This window comes from Girardinichthys multiradiatus, chromosome 20 (genome assembly GCF_021462225.1).
Source record: "Girardinichthys multiradiatus isolate DD_20200921_A chromosome 20, DD_fGirMul_XY1, whole genome shotgun sequence".
NCBI lineage: Eukaryota > Metazoa > Chordata > Actinopteri > Cyprinodontiformes > Goodeidae > Girardinichthys > Girardinichthys multiradiatus.
In genome coordinates this window covers 32,988,746-33,006,777 of record NC_061812.1, presented here as the reverse complement: position 1 = coordinate 33,006,777, position 18,032 = coordinate 32,988,746, and the positions used below count along the sequence as shown (strand labels likewise).

Here is an 18,032-nt window from a genome sequence, read left to right as displayed (position 1 = left end):
GCAAAGCTAAGTTACTGCAATTACAAAAATTCACCATAAGTATTTTTTTTTTTGCACAGCTTTATCAGTTAAGGGCATATGCTTAGCAGCAGTTATATTTGTGGTTAGTAACTGTTTTCGTGTTGTCTCCTAACTGTGACATTTAAATTAACTGCATCTACATTGTAAAATTGACTAAGTATACAAAAGGTTTTGCAACATTGACTAAAAACTTAGGATGCACAGTTAATGTAGATAAAAATATTTATTAGTTCCAAGAAGCAAAACAGAAATTGATGCACACATTTTAATAAATAAAAGGTTTTTGAAAATGAGTCCTCTTTCATTTTGTACCGTTAGAGCAGAAAAAAAAATCATTTGTTGAGCAGCAATGTGTTATTAACAGTTAAGTTCAACATCAGGAAATGTGAAATATTTAAGCATTCAGTGGGAAAAAATGACTACATTTATCCAGCAGCGTTTTTAAAGTCTAGCTACCCAAGCATACACACTTCGAGGTTAAAGGTTAAGATTTAAAAAAAGACGGTATTAAATGTCTGGATTGTTCGTTCCAAACAAAATGTTACAAGCCAAACTATTTTTAGTTTTTAAACGATCAGTGTATAAAAGTTTAATATTCATCGGGTCCAAAAATTATGGACAAAAGGAGAAAAAGATTAAACTGCTAATTATTCATACCCCTGGCAGATTTTGAGTTAAAGAAACATATATTTGACCAAGGTGTTTCCTCTGACTGGAAGTAATAATGTTTTGGAGTGGCCCAGCTGGAGGCCTGACTGGAATCTGGAAGATTAGGGTGATGACAGGGAGGCCTTCCAGCCTCAAAGACTTGAGCTTGTTGCAAAAGATGAGTGGTCAAAAATATCAGTGAAAACATCAAAAAAGCTGTTCGATTGCCGCAATATCCCTAAAGGCTTTTCACAGATTATTAAGGTTTTAAATAATATTCAACATGCCATTTGTTTTGTTAAAATGTAAAAAGACAACAAAAATAAATTTTTCATTTTGTGCACCATCTTTTGGAAGATGTTGTGTTATTTCCAATTATAGACAAACTTCTTGGTTGCTTAAAAATAGTTTAAAATCTGCCATGGGTATGAATAATTCTGAGCCTAAATCTAGTCCTTCAGACCACATGCTAAAAATCTAACTCTGAAGAGATGTCCTACTTGAAAGGGTTTCAAAGCTTGAAGTGCATTTCAGAGGCTTGATGGGTTTTTAAATAATTTAAGTAATGCAAAAAAAGGCCTGTTTCCCAAACTGCATGACTTTACCTAATGAATAAAAGAGACAGCGGTTACAGCAAACAATTAAACTCCTGGGGCAGGAGAAAGGAAAGATAGACAAAAAGCCATGTATGGCTTGTCCTATAAGCAAATTGATATTTATAAAGAAAAGAGATTTTTCATGGCAGAACAAAACAAAGCACAAACAAAGCTAACCCACTATTTGCTTCAAATTTTGTTTTCTCTTAGGTTTTTTTTTATATATTCTCTTAGCTATGAGTTCTACTGGGTATTTATATGGCTTGTTAATGCAACTTTAAGACAAAAATGAGTAGAGATAAGCTCATACAGTTTTTTTGCTGCTGGATCTGTTTTTTTGCCCAACATATACATCCAAATTGGGATATACGGGTCCTGAGTTGCATCTTTTGGACATTAAATATCCCATGCTTGGCTGTATGACCCAATATACAGGCTAAATGTACATTCCCTGTATAAGGCAGGGTGTCTGAAGAGCTTTCTTGGCCCTGGAAGCTGTCATTATTCTTTAGGGCCTTTGCTCAGAACTGCTCAGATATTTTCTACTCATTCTTTGTTATTTTGTGTTTCCTGCCTCTTCTTTGCACTTACTTTGATTTTCAAGTTCATTCAGTTTAGATGTAGGCAATGTTTTTATCTGGGCCTGACTGAGCAGGGTGTGTCCATGTAATTATGAAATTCACAAATAAAACCAGTGGTACAGAATAGCGTAACAAATACATATACACACAAATGTTTCTGCTAACTTAGCAGGAGTTTTCTGCTACTGCCTCTTGGTGTTAATCTTAGATAGAGCCAGACGCAGTGAACATCTCCTGCGCTATGATTCATACGGATTGTGAATATGATGAAGCAATATGGACATTTGCATTTTTTTTATCCTAACACTCCTCTGCAGGGTGTTGCTGCTCACCAACACCATCAGTGCCAACAGATCAGTACCGTGCTACGTTTACCAAACATAACTTAAACAGTTAACTGAAAACATCATGGTTGCTCTGAAGCTTTCTTTGTTTAGGAGGCAAAACCAGAAGGTGCAGCTGTTCTTTACTCTGACCTCAGCTCTCGGTGGCGAAGCTGGTGGAGGCTTCGCCTAATGTAGGCCACGATGAGACATACAATCTGGGCAGGGTGCCCTCCATGAGCCTTTCCATCCACAATCCAAGCCTGTCCAGCTTGTGGTGGACCTCTATGCTCGTGGCCCTGGTCGAACCTCTTTTGGGCATGGCTCCGTCTTCCCTGGAATGAGAACGGGACCGGGAGTGAGAGCTGGACCTGGATCTGGACCGTGATGTCCTCCTGGAGTCGGAGGTGTCAGATGACGAGTCGTTGGGGTCGTCCCCGGTGAAGACAGGTCTAAAGAGGCAAAAATATTTCTTGTAGCCGTTGAGGGCCAGGACGTGGCCTGTGTAGTCTGATGACTCCTCGTCATCGAAGTGGCTTTCACTCGGTCCCGCAGGACAGGCTGAATGAAGGAGCAATGGCATCCAGTGGCGGTGCTTATCAGCATTAAGGAAGGAGAAGTGGAGGGTCTGAGTGCTAAGGTAGGACAAGAATTTTCGGTTTACAAATAGGAAATATGGGCTACGTCTTAATAGAGCAAATAAATCTCGAAGTGTGTATTCATCCCGGAGACTCACCCAGAGAAAGAGAAAACCTCCTTTGCAAACTTCCTGAGCAAAGCATTTTTGGAGGCATTGGTGAGCACCAGTACAACGTTGATGTGACCCGGTCTTAGTTTCACCAGGTTACTAGTGTAGGTGATATCTGTTAGCTCGGTCACTTCCACAAAGTCCTTCCTTGGAGGACGGCTGCACAAACCACAGGAAACAATAGAGGAGAGCAAAGTTAACACAAGAGCAACACTAAGTTATGCGCCTACAGATTAGATATCTGTCCACATATATTTGTGAATACTTGATGCGTCTGTTGAAAGGGGTACAGATGTGCCACTGGTAAGGATGTGTAAATAAAATCTCTAATATAATTTCCATATTTCTAACTGTGGCATAAACTCATCCTGAAAAATTTGAGGAAACGGTAAATTTCAGCACAATTTTTCAGAGCGAAAACACTCCTATGTGAAGAAATTATTAGTTTTAAGATAAAAATGATGATGATACATTTTCAGTGTACATATACAGTCCACCAGAACTTTATTTCATATCTCCTGAGTTCATGACACCATTCACTCTAAGAAGGTTCCTGAGCCCCCAAATCCCCTCAGCATTATAGATCCTCCACACATTCATCCTTCGTTTTGTGCCACACAAACCTGTAGCGATTGTTGCAGAGAAAGCTCAATCTTAGGCCCATCTGACCAAAGCACACCCTTCCAATTAAAGTCCTAGTAGAGGTTATTGATCCTCATTTAGTAGCCCGTGGCAAACACAAATGGGCCCATGTCTCACGTCATTGGTTACTAGTTAGAAACTGAACGATGTCAAAAAGAAAGAATAAATTCACTCCAATTAGTAGATTTTCTTTCTGTCAAGGTGAATATTCTGTACATTTAAGTAAGAAATATAATATCTGATCAACCAGTATTCCTACTGAGCATGACAGGAGTGCTGTAAAGCAAAAGAAACAACACAATTAAAAAAGTAAACTCGCACAAGGTGGTAGCAAATGTCCTCTGCTGTTCCATCGCAGGAGGTCTTCCATTGTTCTGACTTCAGAGAGATAAATTACACAGTGATATCAAAGCTATTATAAGCAGTCATGAAAATTAAACCAGGAATTGTTTGTATAAAACTGACGAGCTGCAAAAACATGGGCCATTTGTGTTCAGACATGCTCTGTAGGAGCTAGTCTGAACACTTATTAAACAGTCTGAAAAGCTATGTTGCTGACCAGTGGCCCTTCAACAAGGTCAGCTCGGTAATGCCAGTTTCATGCATTTTCATTAAAACTGAACCGTTTCATTCTAAAAAAAAAAGAAATACCTAGATATTATATTCATTAGTTAGCTATGATTACTCTAAAAACCTTCCTACCTTATCAAGGTCAACATTTTAATAAACTGTCACAGAAATACAAAACTTCAAACAATAATTCAGAAGTTTCTGTGAAATGACAATACCATTAGATCATCCAAAATATCCAAACAAAATAGGTACTATTTGTCATATTTTGGCTGTGTCTTGTGCTTATTTCATGTAACTGCATTACCTTGAGGTACTTGCTCTGCTAGATGCATCATCCTCAGTTTGAGTTGTGTTTTGCTCCTTTGGCTTCGGTTTGTGAGGTTTGCTCTCACTTGGCTCACTGGTAACAACAGCAAACAAGGGATCAGAGCTGAAAGCTCTTCTAAACAACCGTGAACTATGATGTTGGCATTAAGGAACACAATTAAATATCTGCATACTCATTAAAGCGATTGCATTACATTAAATCTCACCTGAAAGCCTGGATGATAACAGTCCCAAACAGAATGAAGAGAGCTGAGAAGATCAAGGACAGAATGGGCATCATCTCTCGCCTGAAAGTAAAGAAAATATATATTTTTATTTAAACAAAAACCATTTAAATTCCCAGACACAAGTGTAGACTGTAATTTGCCCCACTAGTAACTTTATATAAAGTCCCGAGGTAGAAAACGTAGCCCCTACTTGTACCACATTCAATGAGGAGCATTGCAGCTTTAACAGGACAGACTAACTCTACCCTCAAGATCTTAAAGCAGCTTCTGATCTTGTTTCAACAAACACTGTTTTTTTTTTTTTTGCATTGCATCCTGCAGCTTCCTGGTACTGTCTTACCAGTTTGAGTAGAGAAGGCCATCATATATTTGAAGGATGTAATCATAAGCAGCATGCATCCACTGAATAATAAAAATCTGGAGACAAGATCAAAAACAGAGCAAACTGCAGCATCCATTAAAAATTCAACATGGTGCAAGGTAAAAACATGGCTTTCTGGCTCCAAACTCAGCTCAGGTCACATCTATGACTTACTGGAGCCATCTCATTGTTGAGTTCTGGTAAGGTTGTGTCGGAGCTCAGGTAGGTGGGGTCTTTCTGCAGGAGCTCCAGCTGCTCGTGGAGACGGTACTTGTCCTCCTCGCTGCCGTTCCAGCCGCTGCTCACAGAGCGGTACAGCACCCTGCCTGCCTGACTCCGCCTCTCCAGAATCACCACCTGGCAGTGTTATTGGAGAGCATTTTTTACTGTAAACGGGGTTGTCGCAGCACGTCAGACATTGTGTGTCTGTAATCTGAAACAAGAAATCTGATACGACTTCCAGCGTTTTGTGCTCCGGAAGCGGAGGGGGAAAAACAGGGTCATCTTGTCCTTGACATTTACTGATTTTGTGAATGAACTGACCTGAGGAAAGGTGGCAGCCTGAGTGTGTAGAAGTGCCTGACAGAGAGGCTGCTGCTGACGTTGGTAGACATATGCAAACCGTAGAACGTCTTTTTTGTTGACAGTGGCAAAGTCCACAAAGGCCTTGTTGCCTGGGTGGAAAGCTTCATCCTCCCCAGTGATGAGCAGCACACAGTACCTGAAAAAACAGTCACAGTAAATTTTCCTGCTGGACAATTTATACCAACATGATATATAGTGCCTCGCTACTGTATTCATTTTGAACTTCTTTACATTTTGCCACATTACAACCTCAAACCTATCCACAAACAATATCCCAGGCTTTGAACATCTCATAGAGCACTGTTTAATGTATCATCCAAGAAAGAATAGTACCACTATAACCCTAACCAAGACATGGATCTAAAATCCATCTAAAATAACAGGTTGGGCAATGAGAGCATTAATCAGAGAAGCTGCTAAGAGCCCAATGTAACACTGGACAAGATGCAGAGATCCACAGCTTAGGTGGGAGAATCTGCCAACACCACACTATTAGTTGTGCATCTGTACAGAAAAAAGCCCTCAGAAAAGCCCTTGTAGGGGACACAGCAAATATGTGCACAAACGTGGTAAACTCAGAACAAACAAAAAACTGCACCTTCAGGACTACTTACTGGACTATCTCCCATGTCGCCCGCAGTATGTGGGGACATGGGGCTGTTTCTCTGACAGGCTGGTCTCCAGTGCAGGGGCCCCACAGGGAACTATGCTGACACTGTGCCTGATCACCCTCTACACTGCAGACTTCTGCATCCCTTGGCTGTCATCTTCAGAAGTTCTCAGATGATTCTGCCATAGTCGACTTAATCACAGGTGAGGAAGACTCAGAGTACAGACAGTGGACACCTTGTGGATTGGTGCCAGTGGAAGCACCTCCTGACCAACACGGGGAAATCCAAGCAGCTGGTGGTGGGTTTCCACAGACGCAGACACACCACACTGACACCGGTGAACATCCAGGAAACTGACGTTGAGAGTGGACCTGGGTGTTCACCTGAACAATAAACTTGACTCGGGTCACAACAATGACGCTCTATACAGGAAGGGTCAGAGATGACTACCTGCTGAGGAATCCAAAGACCGAGATCTTTTGAAGTGCAGGTGGTGGTCCTAAAGACTTTCTTTGACTCTATGGTTCCATCAGTCATTTTCTGTGGTGTAGTTTGTTGCAGAAGCAGCTTATCTACAGCTGAGAAGAAGCCGTTAGATAAGCTCACCAGGAAGGCCAGCTCTGTCCTAAGATGTCCCCTCAACCATGTGCAGGTGGTGGGAGACAAACAGGACTCTGGCAAAAATAACATTGTTGTTGGACAATGTCTCCCACCTCATGCATGAAGCTGTTGAAGAACTGGAGAGCTCCTTCAGTGACAGACTGCTGCATCCTAGCTGCACAATGAAGCAATAATGATTCTTTGCACATCTCTGCGCTCCTCCGTGCAGTGAATTTCCCCACTGTGGGACAATAAAGGATATTTCTACTTCTATATTTGGCAGTAATTCACCCTGAACACACCACCCCCACCGTGAAACATGGTGGTGGCAGCATCATGATGTGAGAATGATTTTCTTCAAAAGGGTCACGGAAGCTTATCAGAGCTGATGGGAACGTAGATGATGCTAAATACAGGGCAATACTGGAAGAAAACCTGTTAGAGACTGCGAATAATGGTACACTGGGAGCAGAGGTTTACCTCTCAGTAGGACAACAAGCCTAAACATACAGTGAAAGCAATGATGGAATGATTCAGACACAAACATATTAATGTTTGTGTCTGAATGGCCCAGTCTGCATCTAAATTCAACTGAGAATCTGTGGCAAGAATGACTTTGAGCTGTTTTGCAAAGAAGAATGGGCAAAATCCAGTCTCTTCAGGTTTTATATGGATTTTGGTCCACTGTTGCTGTGGTTTCAAGTCTGGTCATACATGAAGTAGGCAGCGACATCATTGACACAATATAACGTTGTTAAAAAATGAATCCTAATATCAGTCACACCAAAACGAGATCTGCACGTAGACAAGAGGTGCCGACGGGGCAGAAAAAGTTGGTTTTCATTTAAGAGTGAAGAGGAGCCAAATGAAGCCATCCACAAAAACAACAATCTGCTCTAACTTTGCTTACTTCCTCCGCCGGTGAAACTGTTTAACGGGACACAGCTCATCAAACAGCTGCTGGTTGATGAGCCGCGGCACCTGCAGAAACTTGTTGTTCGAAACAAACTCATCCATCAGCTGTTTCTTCATGCCTCTGGCCTGAAAGAGGCAAAGGTCAAGACGAGTTTATGTTATTCCCTTAAAAAAATTGCATAAACTAAATCAAATCAAAAAGATACTTTTTATTTAAAAAAAAAAAGAAAAAAAAGAGTCCTAGACTTCAGTGAATACAAGGTGTACCTGGATGACGTCTACAGGCTTCTCTGTGTCCTCCTTAAACAACAGCATGGTGGGAGCGTAGGTGTTGATGTTAAACTGCTGCAGGAGCTTAGTGTTGTGGGTTGCACCTTGATCCACGTAGCCAAAGCGAACGTAGTCTCTGAAGGCAAATGCTGTCAACTGAAGGATGGTGAGGCATAATAAATGAAAATACGTTTTAAAAGAAATACAAGAGTAGGCAAAATGAAAGCAGAGTAACCTAAACAGATCTAACAGGGTTCAATTTTAATTTTTCAAATGGTTGTAAAGACGTCTTTAACACCACATAAAAATATTACCCATCTTGAAGCCATGAAGGAACGTTTACGTTCTATTAGTGATAAACTATTTGTCTGCTTCTTATATAATATTCCATGATTTTTAGCCTCAGTCAAACACCTAATATGGCGAAATGTATTGCAACACAAAATAAAAATGACCAAACTTCTTCTTCTTTTTAATATTAGGATAGAAATTTAGCACTAAGTTAAAATGGATTATGAAAAAACTATTCATCAAAATAACTTACTAGGTTCTGTTTTACCGAATAATCCTATCCTGTAAATGTAACCATGTCAGCTTAAGATGGTATTTTTTGGCATATATACAGACCAAAAGTTTGGACACACCTTCTCATTCAAAGAGTTTTCTTTATTTTCATGACTATAAATATTGTACCTTCACACTGAAGGCATCAAAACTATGAATTAACACATGTGGAATTATATACTGAACAATAAAGTGTGAAACAACTGAAAATATGTCTTATATTCTAGGTTCTTCAAAGTAGCCACATTTTGCTTTGATTACTGCTCTGCACACTCTTGGCATTCTGTTGATGAGCTTCAAGAGGTAGTCACCTGAAATGGTTTTCTAACAGTCTTGAAGGAGTTCCCAGAGATGCTTAGCACTTGTTGGCCCTTTTGCCATCACTCTGCGGTCCAGCTCACCCCAAACCATCTCGATTGGGTTCAGGTCCGGTGACTGTGGAGGCCAGGTCATCTGGCGCAGCACCCCATCACTCTCCTTCTTGGTAAATAGCCCTTACACAGCCTGGAGGTGTGTTTGGGGTCATTGTCCTGTTGAAAAATAAATGATGGTCCAACTAAACGCAAACCGGATGGAATAGCATGCCGCTGTAAGATGCTGTGGTAGGCATGCTGGTTCAGTATGCCTTCAATTTTGAATAAATCCTCAACAGTGTCACCAGCAAAGCACCCCCACACCATCACACCTCCTCCTCCATGTTTGACGGTGGGAACCAGGCATGTAGAGTCCATCCGTTCACCTCTTCTGCGCCGCACAAAGACACGGTGGTTGGAACCCAAGTTCTCAAACTTGGACTCATCAGACCAAAGCACAGATTTCCACTGGTCTAATGTCCATTCCTTGTGTTCTTTAGCCCAAACAAGTCTCTTCTGCTTGTTGCCTGTCCTCAGCAGTGGTTTCCTAGCAGCTATTTTACCATGAAGGCCTGATTCACACAGTCTCCTCTTAACAATTGTTCTAGAGATGTGTCTGCTGCTAGAACTCTGTGTGGCATTGACCTGTTCTCTAATCTGAACTGATGTTAACCTGCAATTTCTGAGGCTGGTGACTCGGATGAACTTATCGTCCGCAGCAGAGGTGACTCTTGCTCTTCCTTTCCTGGGCCGGTCCTCATGTGAGCCAGTTTCTTTGTAGCGCTTGATGGTTTTTGCAACTGCACTTGGGGACACTTTCAAAGATTTCACAATTGTTCGGACTGACTGACCTTCATTTCTTAAAGTAATGATGGCCACTCGTTTTTCTTTACTTAGCTGCTTTTTTCTTGCCATAATACAAATTCTAACAGTCTATTCAGTAGGACTATCAGCTGTGTACTGTATCCACCTCCTGCACAACACAACTGATGGTCCCAACCCCATTTATAAGGCTTGAAATCCCACTTATTAAACCTGATAGGGCACACCTGTGAAGTGAAAACCATTTCAGGTGACTACCTCTTGAAGCTCATCAACAGAATGCCAAGAGTGTGCGGAGCAGTAATCAAAGCAAAAGGTGGCTACTTTGAAGAACCTAGAATATAAGACATATTTTCAGTTGTTTCAAACTTTTTTGTTCAGTATATAATTCCACATGTTAATTCATAGTTTTGATGCCTTCAGTGTGAAGCTACAATATTCATAGTCATGAAAATAAAGACAACTCTTTGAATGAGAAGGTGTGTCCAAACCTTTGGTCTGTACTTTATATGCAACAGTTTGTATGACCACACAGAGAATCTGAACTGGGAAGAAGATCAAACATGGTCTTAAAGCAAGCAGCATTTCATTGACACCATTACAAATTGTCAAATTGTGATATTTCCATACAGATAAAAGAACAAATCTTCCTCAAGTGATGAACAACAACCAGTGTGTGAAGGTTAATAACACATTATATCCATTTAAAAGATTTCCAGTATGAGTGTCGCAGTAAACCTCTTTCAGACTGCTGTCGTCTGTCAGCCAGCAGATGCCGTTACCTTGTACAGAAGAGGCACAACAGGAACCACGTCAAACAGCAGCAAACTGGGCTTGTTTTCCACACGCCAACTGTCAAGAAAAGCCTGATAGTTGTTGTCATTGATCTGTAAAAGAACATAATAGAAGTTATTTAAAGAAAAACAACGGGTTTTGGATACATAAAAACACCATGCACTTTACAATTAACAGGAATCAACTATAGAAGCAGTGATCAGTCTGTAACTCCACAGAAATCTTTGTAAAGGTGAAATGAACGTGTAGTTACCCTCTCCACCAGGTTGTGAGGCAGCAGATCCTCCACAAACTGTCGCAGGTGCTCCCGTACTACAGCCTGGTGGAAGAAGGTCATCCTGCCGTTCACCAGCCCGATGATGGAGGGAGCCTGATAAGCCCCCAGCTGGTTGGCCAAGCGACGCTCAGAACCAAGGTCTACGATGCCGAAGCCCACGCCTAATTCAACATTAACACAAATAATGATACAACATGCTAAAGTGGTAAAATCTTAACAACCCCCTTACTGGTCATTTTGTCATATCTGAAATTCTGCTTGAAGTATTATCTCACAAAAATGCTACAGCCAAATGAATATATGTACAAAAAAAAGAAGCTTCAGGGATATGTTTATTTTATCAAAGCAAATCTTGATGACCACTAGTACAACTGCCACAGTACTCATGCAAACGGTGCTATTTTAGATTATTTTAGATCACATATAAATATGAAGGAAAACAAGTCCTAGCGAAGAAAGTACTGTCAAGTCAGCACAAATATTTCTAAGACCAGTGCAAATATCAGTCTGAGTATGCGACTATCCAGTTATTTATTGGATAGATTTATTTTAAAACAGAAAAGCCAGAACAATTTCACAGGCTATGGTGTGTTTCACATATGCTGTTTTGAAACAGCTAAAATGGCAAATTTAAATTACTCTGTAGACTAAAATTATGTATTATGTTATGTTTTTAAAGAAAATCTGAGTCTTACCCAAAGGTTCCAGCTCCATCGCCACCTCTTTCCACACAGGCTCAATGTGGATGCAGGCAAAGCACCACTCTGAAGTCACTTTGATAAGGTATGGCCTCTTGTAACTGTCTGGGAGAACGTCACTGTTAAAGTGCGCATGGTGCAGCATGTACTTGCTGTCTGCAAAATCCCTGGACCTGGAACAAGATCAGACAGAAAAATATGACTTTTAGGGTTCACCAAAAAAAAAAAAAAAAAAAAAAAAAGAAGCTGGAAGCTTGAATTTCTTACAAAATGTATCCCTTTTTACAACAAAAAAAGCAAGAATGATTATTTGACTTTGCTTGTCAAAAATGTCTCCAATTAGGTAGAAACATTCCATTAGCAGCACCTCTTTAAAGGGCTGTAAGAATTAGAAATGCATAGAGTTTATAACTCATTTATCATTACCACAGGTAAAATGTTCAATTTTGACGCAAAGGAATAGGCAGTGATTTCTAGAAGAAACCTTTTCTAGATGGTCAAAATGATTTGGGATGTCATAGAAGGAAACGTGGATTTAATAAATCAATTAAAGAACTAACTGTACTGTATCTCCCAAACAGTCTGGTTCAGAAAACAGCACAGCACTCCAGCTACCTCTACTAGTGTTTGGAAATAACTCGTGGAAGCCGTTAGACTGTGTAGATCAAGGCCTTTCAGACCGAGTCGTCAGCTGGTTTTCATATTATCTCTCAGGTTGTAAGCACTGCGTGCAGCTTACTGGTCATTTCTCTGTTATCGGAATATCACAAAAGGTGGGCTTCAAGGCTCAATACTAAGACCAAATCATTTTGTTGGATCCAAGCGTTACTGATACATCGATCCATCTCTACAGGTGGATCTTAATAAAATAAAATGAAAAAGTTATTTTACTTCAGCAATTCAAATCAAAAGATGAAAGTCATATAGAATAATTTCATAATGATACAGTTATATATTTCGAGCCTATATTTCTGTTTTGATGATTATACCTTACACGTCATGTAAACCCCAAATTAAGTTTCTAAGAGTATTAGAAAAAGACATAGGACCAATGATATATAGGCATGCTTTTCTGCAAGCTGATACTTCTGTATTAAAATTCTTACGTAATATTTTATATCCCTGAGAAATTGAATTTTGGGTTTTCATGAGCTGTAAGTAACACATTTTTATATACAGGTCCTTCTCAAAATATTAGCATATTGTGATAAAGTTTATTATTTTCCATAATGTCATGATGAAAATTTAACATTAATATATTTTAGATTCATTGCACACTAACTGAAATATTTCAGGTCTTTTATTGTCTTAATACGGATGATTTTGACATACATCTCATGAAAACCCAAAATTCCTATCTCACAAAATTAGCATACTTCATCCGACCAATAAAAGAAAAGTGTTTTTAATACAAAAAACGTCAACCTTCAAATAATCATGTACAGTTATGCACTCAATACTTGGTCTGGAATCCTTTTGCAGAAATGACTGCTTCAATGCGGCGTGGCATGGAGGCAATCAGCCTGTGGCACTGCTGAGGTCTTATGGAGGCCCAGGATGCTTCGATAGCGGCCTTTAGCTCATCCAGAGTGTTGGGTCTTGAGTCTCTCAACGTTCTCTTCACAATATCCCACAGATTCTCTATGGGGTTCAGGTCAGGAGAGTTGGCAGGCCAATTGAGCACAGTGATACCATGGTCAGTAAACCATTTGCCAGTGGTTTTGGCACTGTGAACAGGTGTCAGGTCGTGCTGAAAAATGAAATCTTCATCTCCATAAAGCTTTTCAGCAGATGGAAGCATGAAGTGCTCCAAAATCTCCTGATAGCTAGCTGCATTGACCCTGCCCTTGATAAAACACAGTGGACCAACACCAGCAGCTGACACGGTCACCCCAGACCATCACTGACTGTGGGTACTTGACACTGGACTTCTGGCATTTTGGCATTTCCTTCTCCCCAGTCTTCCTCCAGACTCTGGCACCTTGATTTCGGAATGCCATGCAGAATTTACTTTCATCCGAAAAAAGTACTTTGGACCACTGAGCAACAGTCCAGTGCTGCTTCTCTGTAGCCCAGGTCAGGCGCTTCTGCCGCTGTTTCTGGTTCAAAAGTGGCTTGACCTGGGGAATGCGGCACCTGTAGCCCATTTCCTGCACACGCCTGTGCACGGTGGCTCTGGATGTTTCTACTCCAGACTCAGTCCACTGCTTCCGCAGGTCTCCCAAGGTCTGGAATCGGCCCTTCTCCACAATCTTCCTCAGGGTCCGGTCACCTCTTCTCGTTGTGCAGCGTTTTCTGCCACACTTTTTCCTTCCCACAGACTTCCCACTGAGGTGCCTTGATACAGCACTCTGGGAACAGCCTATTCGTTCAGAAATTTCTTTCTGTGTCTTACCCTCTTGCTTGAGGGTGTCAATAGTGGCCTTCTGGACAGCAGTCAGGTCGGCAGTCTTACCCATGATTGGGGTTTTGAGTGATGAACCAGGCTGGGAGTTTTAAAGGCCTCAGGAATCTTTTGCAGGTGTTTAGAGTTAACTCGTTGATTCAGATGATTAGGTTCATAGCTCGTTTAGAGACCCTTTTAATGATATGCTAATTTTGTGAGATAGGAATTTTGGGTTTTCATGAGCTGTATGCCAAAATCATCCGTATTAAGACAATAAAAGACCTGAAATATTTCAGTTAGTGTGCAATGAATCTAAAATATATGAATGTTAAATTTTCATCATGACATTATGGAAAATAATGAACTTTATCACAATATGCTAATTTTTTGAGATGGACCTGTATATATCAGTCTGTTAGTAGCAAATCTACATAATATACGTGTTTTAGGATTTAAATTCAAATCCCCCCCCCCCCCCCCCCCCCCGCCCCATCTGTTCGTTCTAGAAAAATTACGCTCTCTCGCTCTGTTTAGTGGGCGTATTTGTACGTTGGGGGCAGAAACTCTTCTGATTGATCTGATTGGCCGGATTTCACCTCATATCCGGTCGCAGCCGCACAGGAGCTTGCCTTATGGGAGAAGAAGAAGAGCAGGGAAGGTGACGTGGATTCAAAGCGTTGAAGAAAACGAGGAATAAATAAGAAGGCAAGGAAAGGAAAAGTTGATTGCAACATTTTCTTACCGGTGACAATTTATTTTATTGATATTTTTCAAGGGTGTCCTCTAAGGATGCTTATTTTTCTATGTGTTTCTAAGTGTTTTAAATTTCTGACTTTTATCCTATGTTGCATTCTGAGCTGGATGTCTCAACAAAATTTTATTATGGTCTCATAATGACAGTAAAGATTCTTGAATGATTATTGATTACTTTATTAGCAATCAGTTAGCTGTGGATATGCTAAATTAATTAGCCTGAGACAATTTCTAATTGTAGATGTCAAAATCACAACACTAACAGTATGTGTCTGAGAGGAAGTTTTCTCTAAACTCTGGATGCTGATTATAATAACCGTTTTATTGACATTGTTGTTTGATACAGTTGAGGACAGCATTAAAGAGTTAATCGTGAGATGTCAGAGGAAGTGAGTCTCACACCACTCTTAACATCTGTAATAATCTTGATTTCTTTTTGGATAAATGTCACTGGTAAAAAAAAAAAAAAGTGTTGCAGTGAACAACCAGCTTTTCCTTTCCTTACCTTCTTATTTATTCCTCGTTTTCTTCATCCCTGCTCTTCTTTTCCTATAAGGCAATGTCATGTGCGGCTTCGACCGCATATGAGGTAAAAATCCGGCCAATCAGATCAATCAGAAGGGTTTCTGCCCCCAACGCACAAATACGCCCACTAAACAGAGCGAGAGAGCGTAATTTTTCTAGAACGAACAGATGGGTGCAGGGGGGGGTCTTTTACTGCTCGCCGTGCTGCGTTCAAAGACTCTCGAATAAAGGTGCAAGCCCGCGATCAGAGCTATGCGCTCTCTCGATTGAAAGATGCGGTGTTATGATTGCTTAATACGCTCCTCTGATTTTTGGCAGGAATGTGACGCCATACACACAAGGTTCTATTTAATTTGTATCATTTTATAAATATCTTAACTGGTCTTATGGTGAACTCAACTTAAAATTGGAACACAATCATAACAATAAATATTATTTCTTAATTTAACATGCAAACAAACACTTTCTTACCTCACATTAACCACAGTGAAATTATTTATATAAACCCTCCTTTTAGTCCTGTGAAGATGTTTCATGCTGTTTATCGTGGACCATGGGTAAACCCCATGTCCACTTGTACGACTGCTGGTGTAACATGTCAGCTCATAACTTTAGTTCATTGGAGTTGTTGAGCACATCTGCAAAAACAAAAATCTGTATATGCAAATTATAAGGAGTTTGTAGGGGTGGTCTTCCTTTGATCTTTGTAGATGTTTTTTTTTCTCCCACCTTTACTTAGTAAAGTAAGAATATTTCTTTTAGACAGATAAGTGGGTTAGTGATGTGACGTTCACGAACAATCCGATTCTTTTGAACGGCTTTTTACCTTGAACAATACGACTCAAGTCTCAGTTTGTGAGAACAGTTCTTTGTTTTTCACTACGGTACTTTGCTTGCCTATAATGCTCTTCACGCACTGCGCTCGATACTTTCTAATTTAATTTTAAATTATATTATATTTATTACTTAGGGAACTAAATGCGGCAGGTGCGTGGCACTGTGTGCCACATGGCTGTGATGCCCACGCGGGCTGCATGCAGTGGGACAGAGGAGAAAAGGATGGTCACGTAAGCTCCTCAAATGTTAAGTGTTGACTAACATTGGTGCGTTGCCTTAATTTCTATACTTAATGGTGCTGTAGGTAATTTTGGTTTCAAAAGCAACTTAAGTCCACTTTTTTCTCTTCTCTAATGTTATATTTTGCTTTCTTTATTTTGTTTCTATATTACAAATAAGAATAAAATGCTATTAAAGCACACAATACTTATAGTAAAGACTACATGGGTATTTGATATTTATATTTTGGTATTTTATACCTAATTTTATGGAAACACATACTGTGGTTGTATTTTGCACCTTTAAATAAAAACACTAGTCTTACTTAATAGATAATTAAACTTAGTTAATTTCACCTACACATGCCAGGTTTCCCCAAAATGTATATATTTACCATTAGAGATAAAATGGCTTGTTCTTCGAAATATGTACATTTTCAAAAATCAATCCTTTAAACGAGCCTTTGACTGAATAGGTGCTGAAGATTCAATTCCCTTAAGACAGCCATAGGTCCCATCACTAAAGTGGATTTTTCTGACAGTTCTGGGATTTATTTTTTTTACATTTTGGTGTCAAGTCCACTCTGAGGCTGCGCCCAGCTCCTTTGCAACGTCAACAACTGAAAAAAAAAATAGAATAACCTGGGAAAATGGAAAAAGGACTCATCGAAGTAGAAACTGTGATCAAAGTGGCGGAAACCGCGATGTTGCGACTGTCCGAATGGTTGGTTTTCATCCATCTGTCCATAGCGATCAAAGTTGGACCTTCGCTCCTCATTAGAAAGGATCTGTGAGTAAAAGACGAAGTGAGAGGAGACTGGTCTCCTTTAAGACAATAAAACTGAGTAGAAAACGAGAAAACAAGCAGGTGTGCAGCCTGTATAAGATATGCAGACAGTTTTTTCATTCACCTCGTAGGACTTGGAAATTTTTATAAACATGTCTTCAGCACCGGGGTCCTTGTTCTTGTCTGGGTGCCTAAAGAAAAAGCAACGTATGACATCATAAACCACGTGGTCCACGAAGTGCACCATGTTTAGCAGTATAGGACTACGAGGAGCATTAAATGACCAGTATTAATTGGCACTATTTTTTTTGCTTGATAGGACCGATCACTCACAAATGAACATAATGGCCTCTCACACACTAGTGTTACTCACCATTCTCTGACCAGGTTCTTGTATGCCCGCTTAATTTCTGCTTGACTGGCACTCCTGCTGACGCTCAGGACCTTATACGGGTCAAAGTCGTAAGTCGATTGCACCACATGTAAAGTAATAATGAGCAGAAAAATGGCGAGAGAGACTGGACATGTCCGAGCGGTCCAACCAGTGCTCCGAGCCGTCATCATCTTTATGCTGCTGTTACAGTCTGACGTCACGGCAGCTATCATACAGCGGAGATTAAACCTTACATGGTCGGGTCTGTGAAGGTTTCCAGTGTCAAGCTAAAGTACGGGCAACATGCAACCGCTTTACTACGACAAGGCCATCATTTTCCCTACTGATGATGGACATCTGCAAATCGAAAGCGTCAGACGACGCGACCTACGAGACGTAAAACGTCCGGTTTGGATTGTCATAATAAAACCTTTCTGAGTCCTAAAATTTTAAATAAAATAAAAAAATGCAGAATAAAAAGAAAAAAGACAACAAAAAAAACACACACCCATAAAGAACAATAACGAGCGCTGCACATGTTTTTCCAAAGTTTCTGTTTTGACAGCAAGGACCACAGAATGACCAAACAATGATAAACGTAAACAATATTTGGTGT

General features: G+C 40.2%; 1 protein-coding gene across 1 annotated transcript; it reads right to left on the bottom strand.

Moving 5' to 3' along the window:
- Positions 1-225: 225 nt before the first annotated feature.
- LOC124856776 (dnaJ homolog subfamily C member 16-like) lies at positions 226-17,792 on the bottom strand. The gene is made up of 15 exons (XM_047347596.1): positions 17,417-17,792; positions 17,168-17,234; positions 16,899-17,044; positions 11,535-11,710; positions 10,816-11,000; positions 10,550-10,654; positions 8,026-8,184; positions 7,754-7,884; positions 5,591-5,768; positions 5,222-5,404; positions 5,027-5,103; positions 4,666-4,746; positions 4,437-4,532; positions 2,906-3,076; positions 226-2,804 (listed from the first exon to the last, which is right to left on the bottom strand). Exons 1-15 carry the CDS (start codon positions 17,647-17,649, stop codon positions 2,324-2,326), a joined length of 2,469 nt encoding a protein of 822 aa, XP_047203552.1. The 5' UTR covers positions 17,650-17,792; the 3' UTR covers positions 226-2,323.
- Between the last annotated feature and the right edge of the window lie 240 nt (positions 17,793-18,032).

Coding starts and splice junctions, on each gene's coding strand:
- LOC124856776 (XM_047347596.1), bottom strand. CDS start 17,649: ATGATAGCTGCCGTGACGTCAGACTGTAACAGCAGCATAAAGATGATG. Junction 7,885..8,025: donor AGCCTGTAGACGTCATCCAG/GTACACCTTGTA, acceptor TGCCTCTTTCAG/GCCAGAGGCATGAAGAAACA. Junction 2,805..2,905: donor GAGGTTTTCTCTTTCTCTGG/GTGAGTCTCCGG, acceptor GTCCTACCTTAG/CACTCAGACCCTCCACTTCT.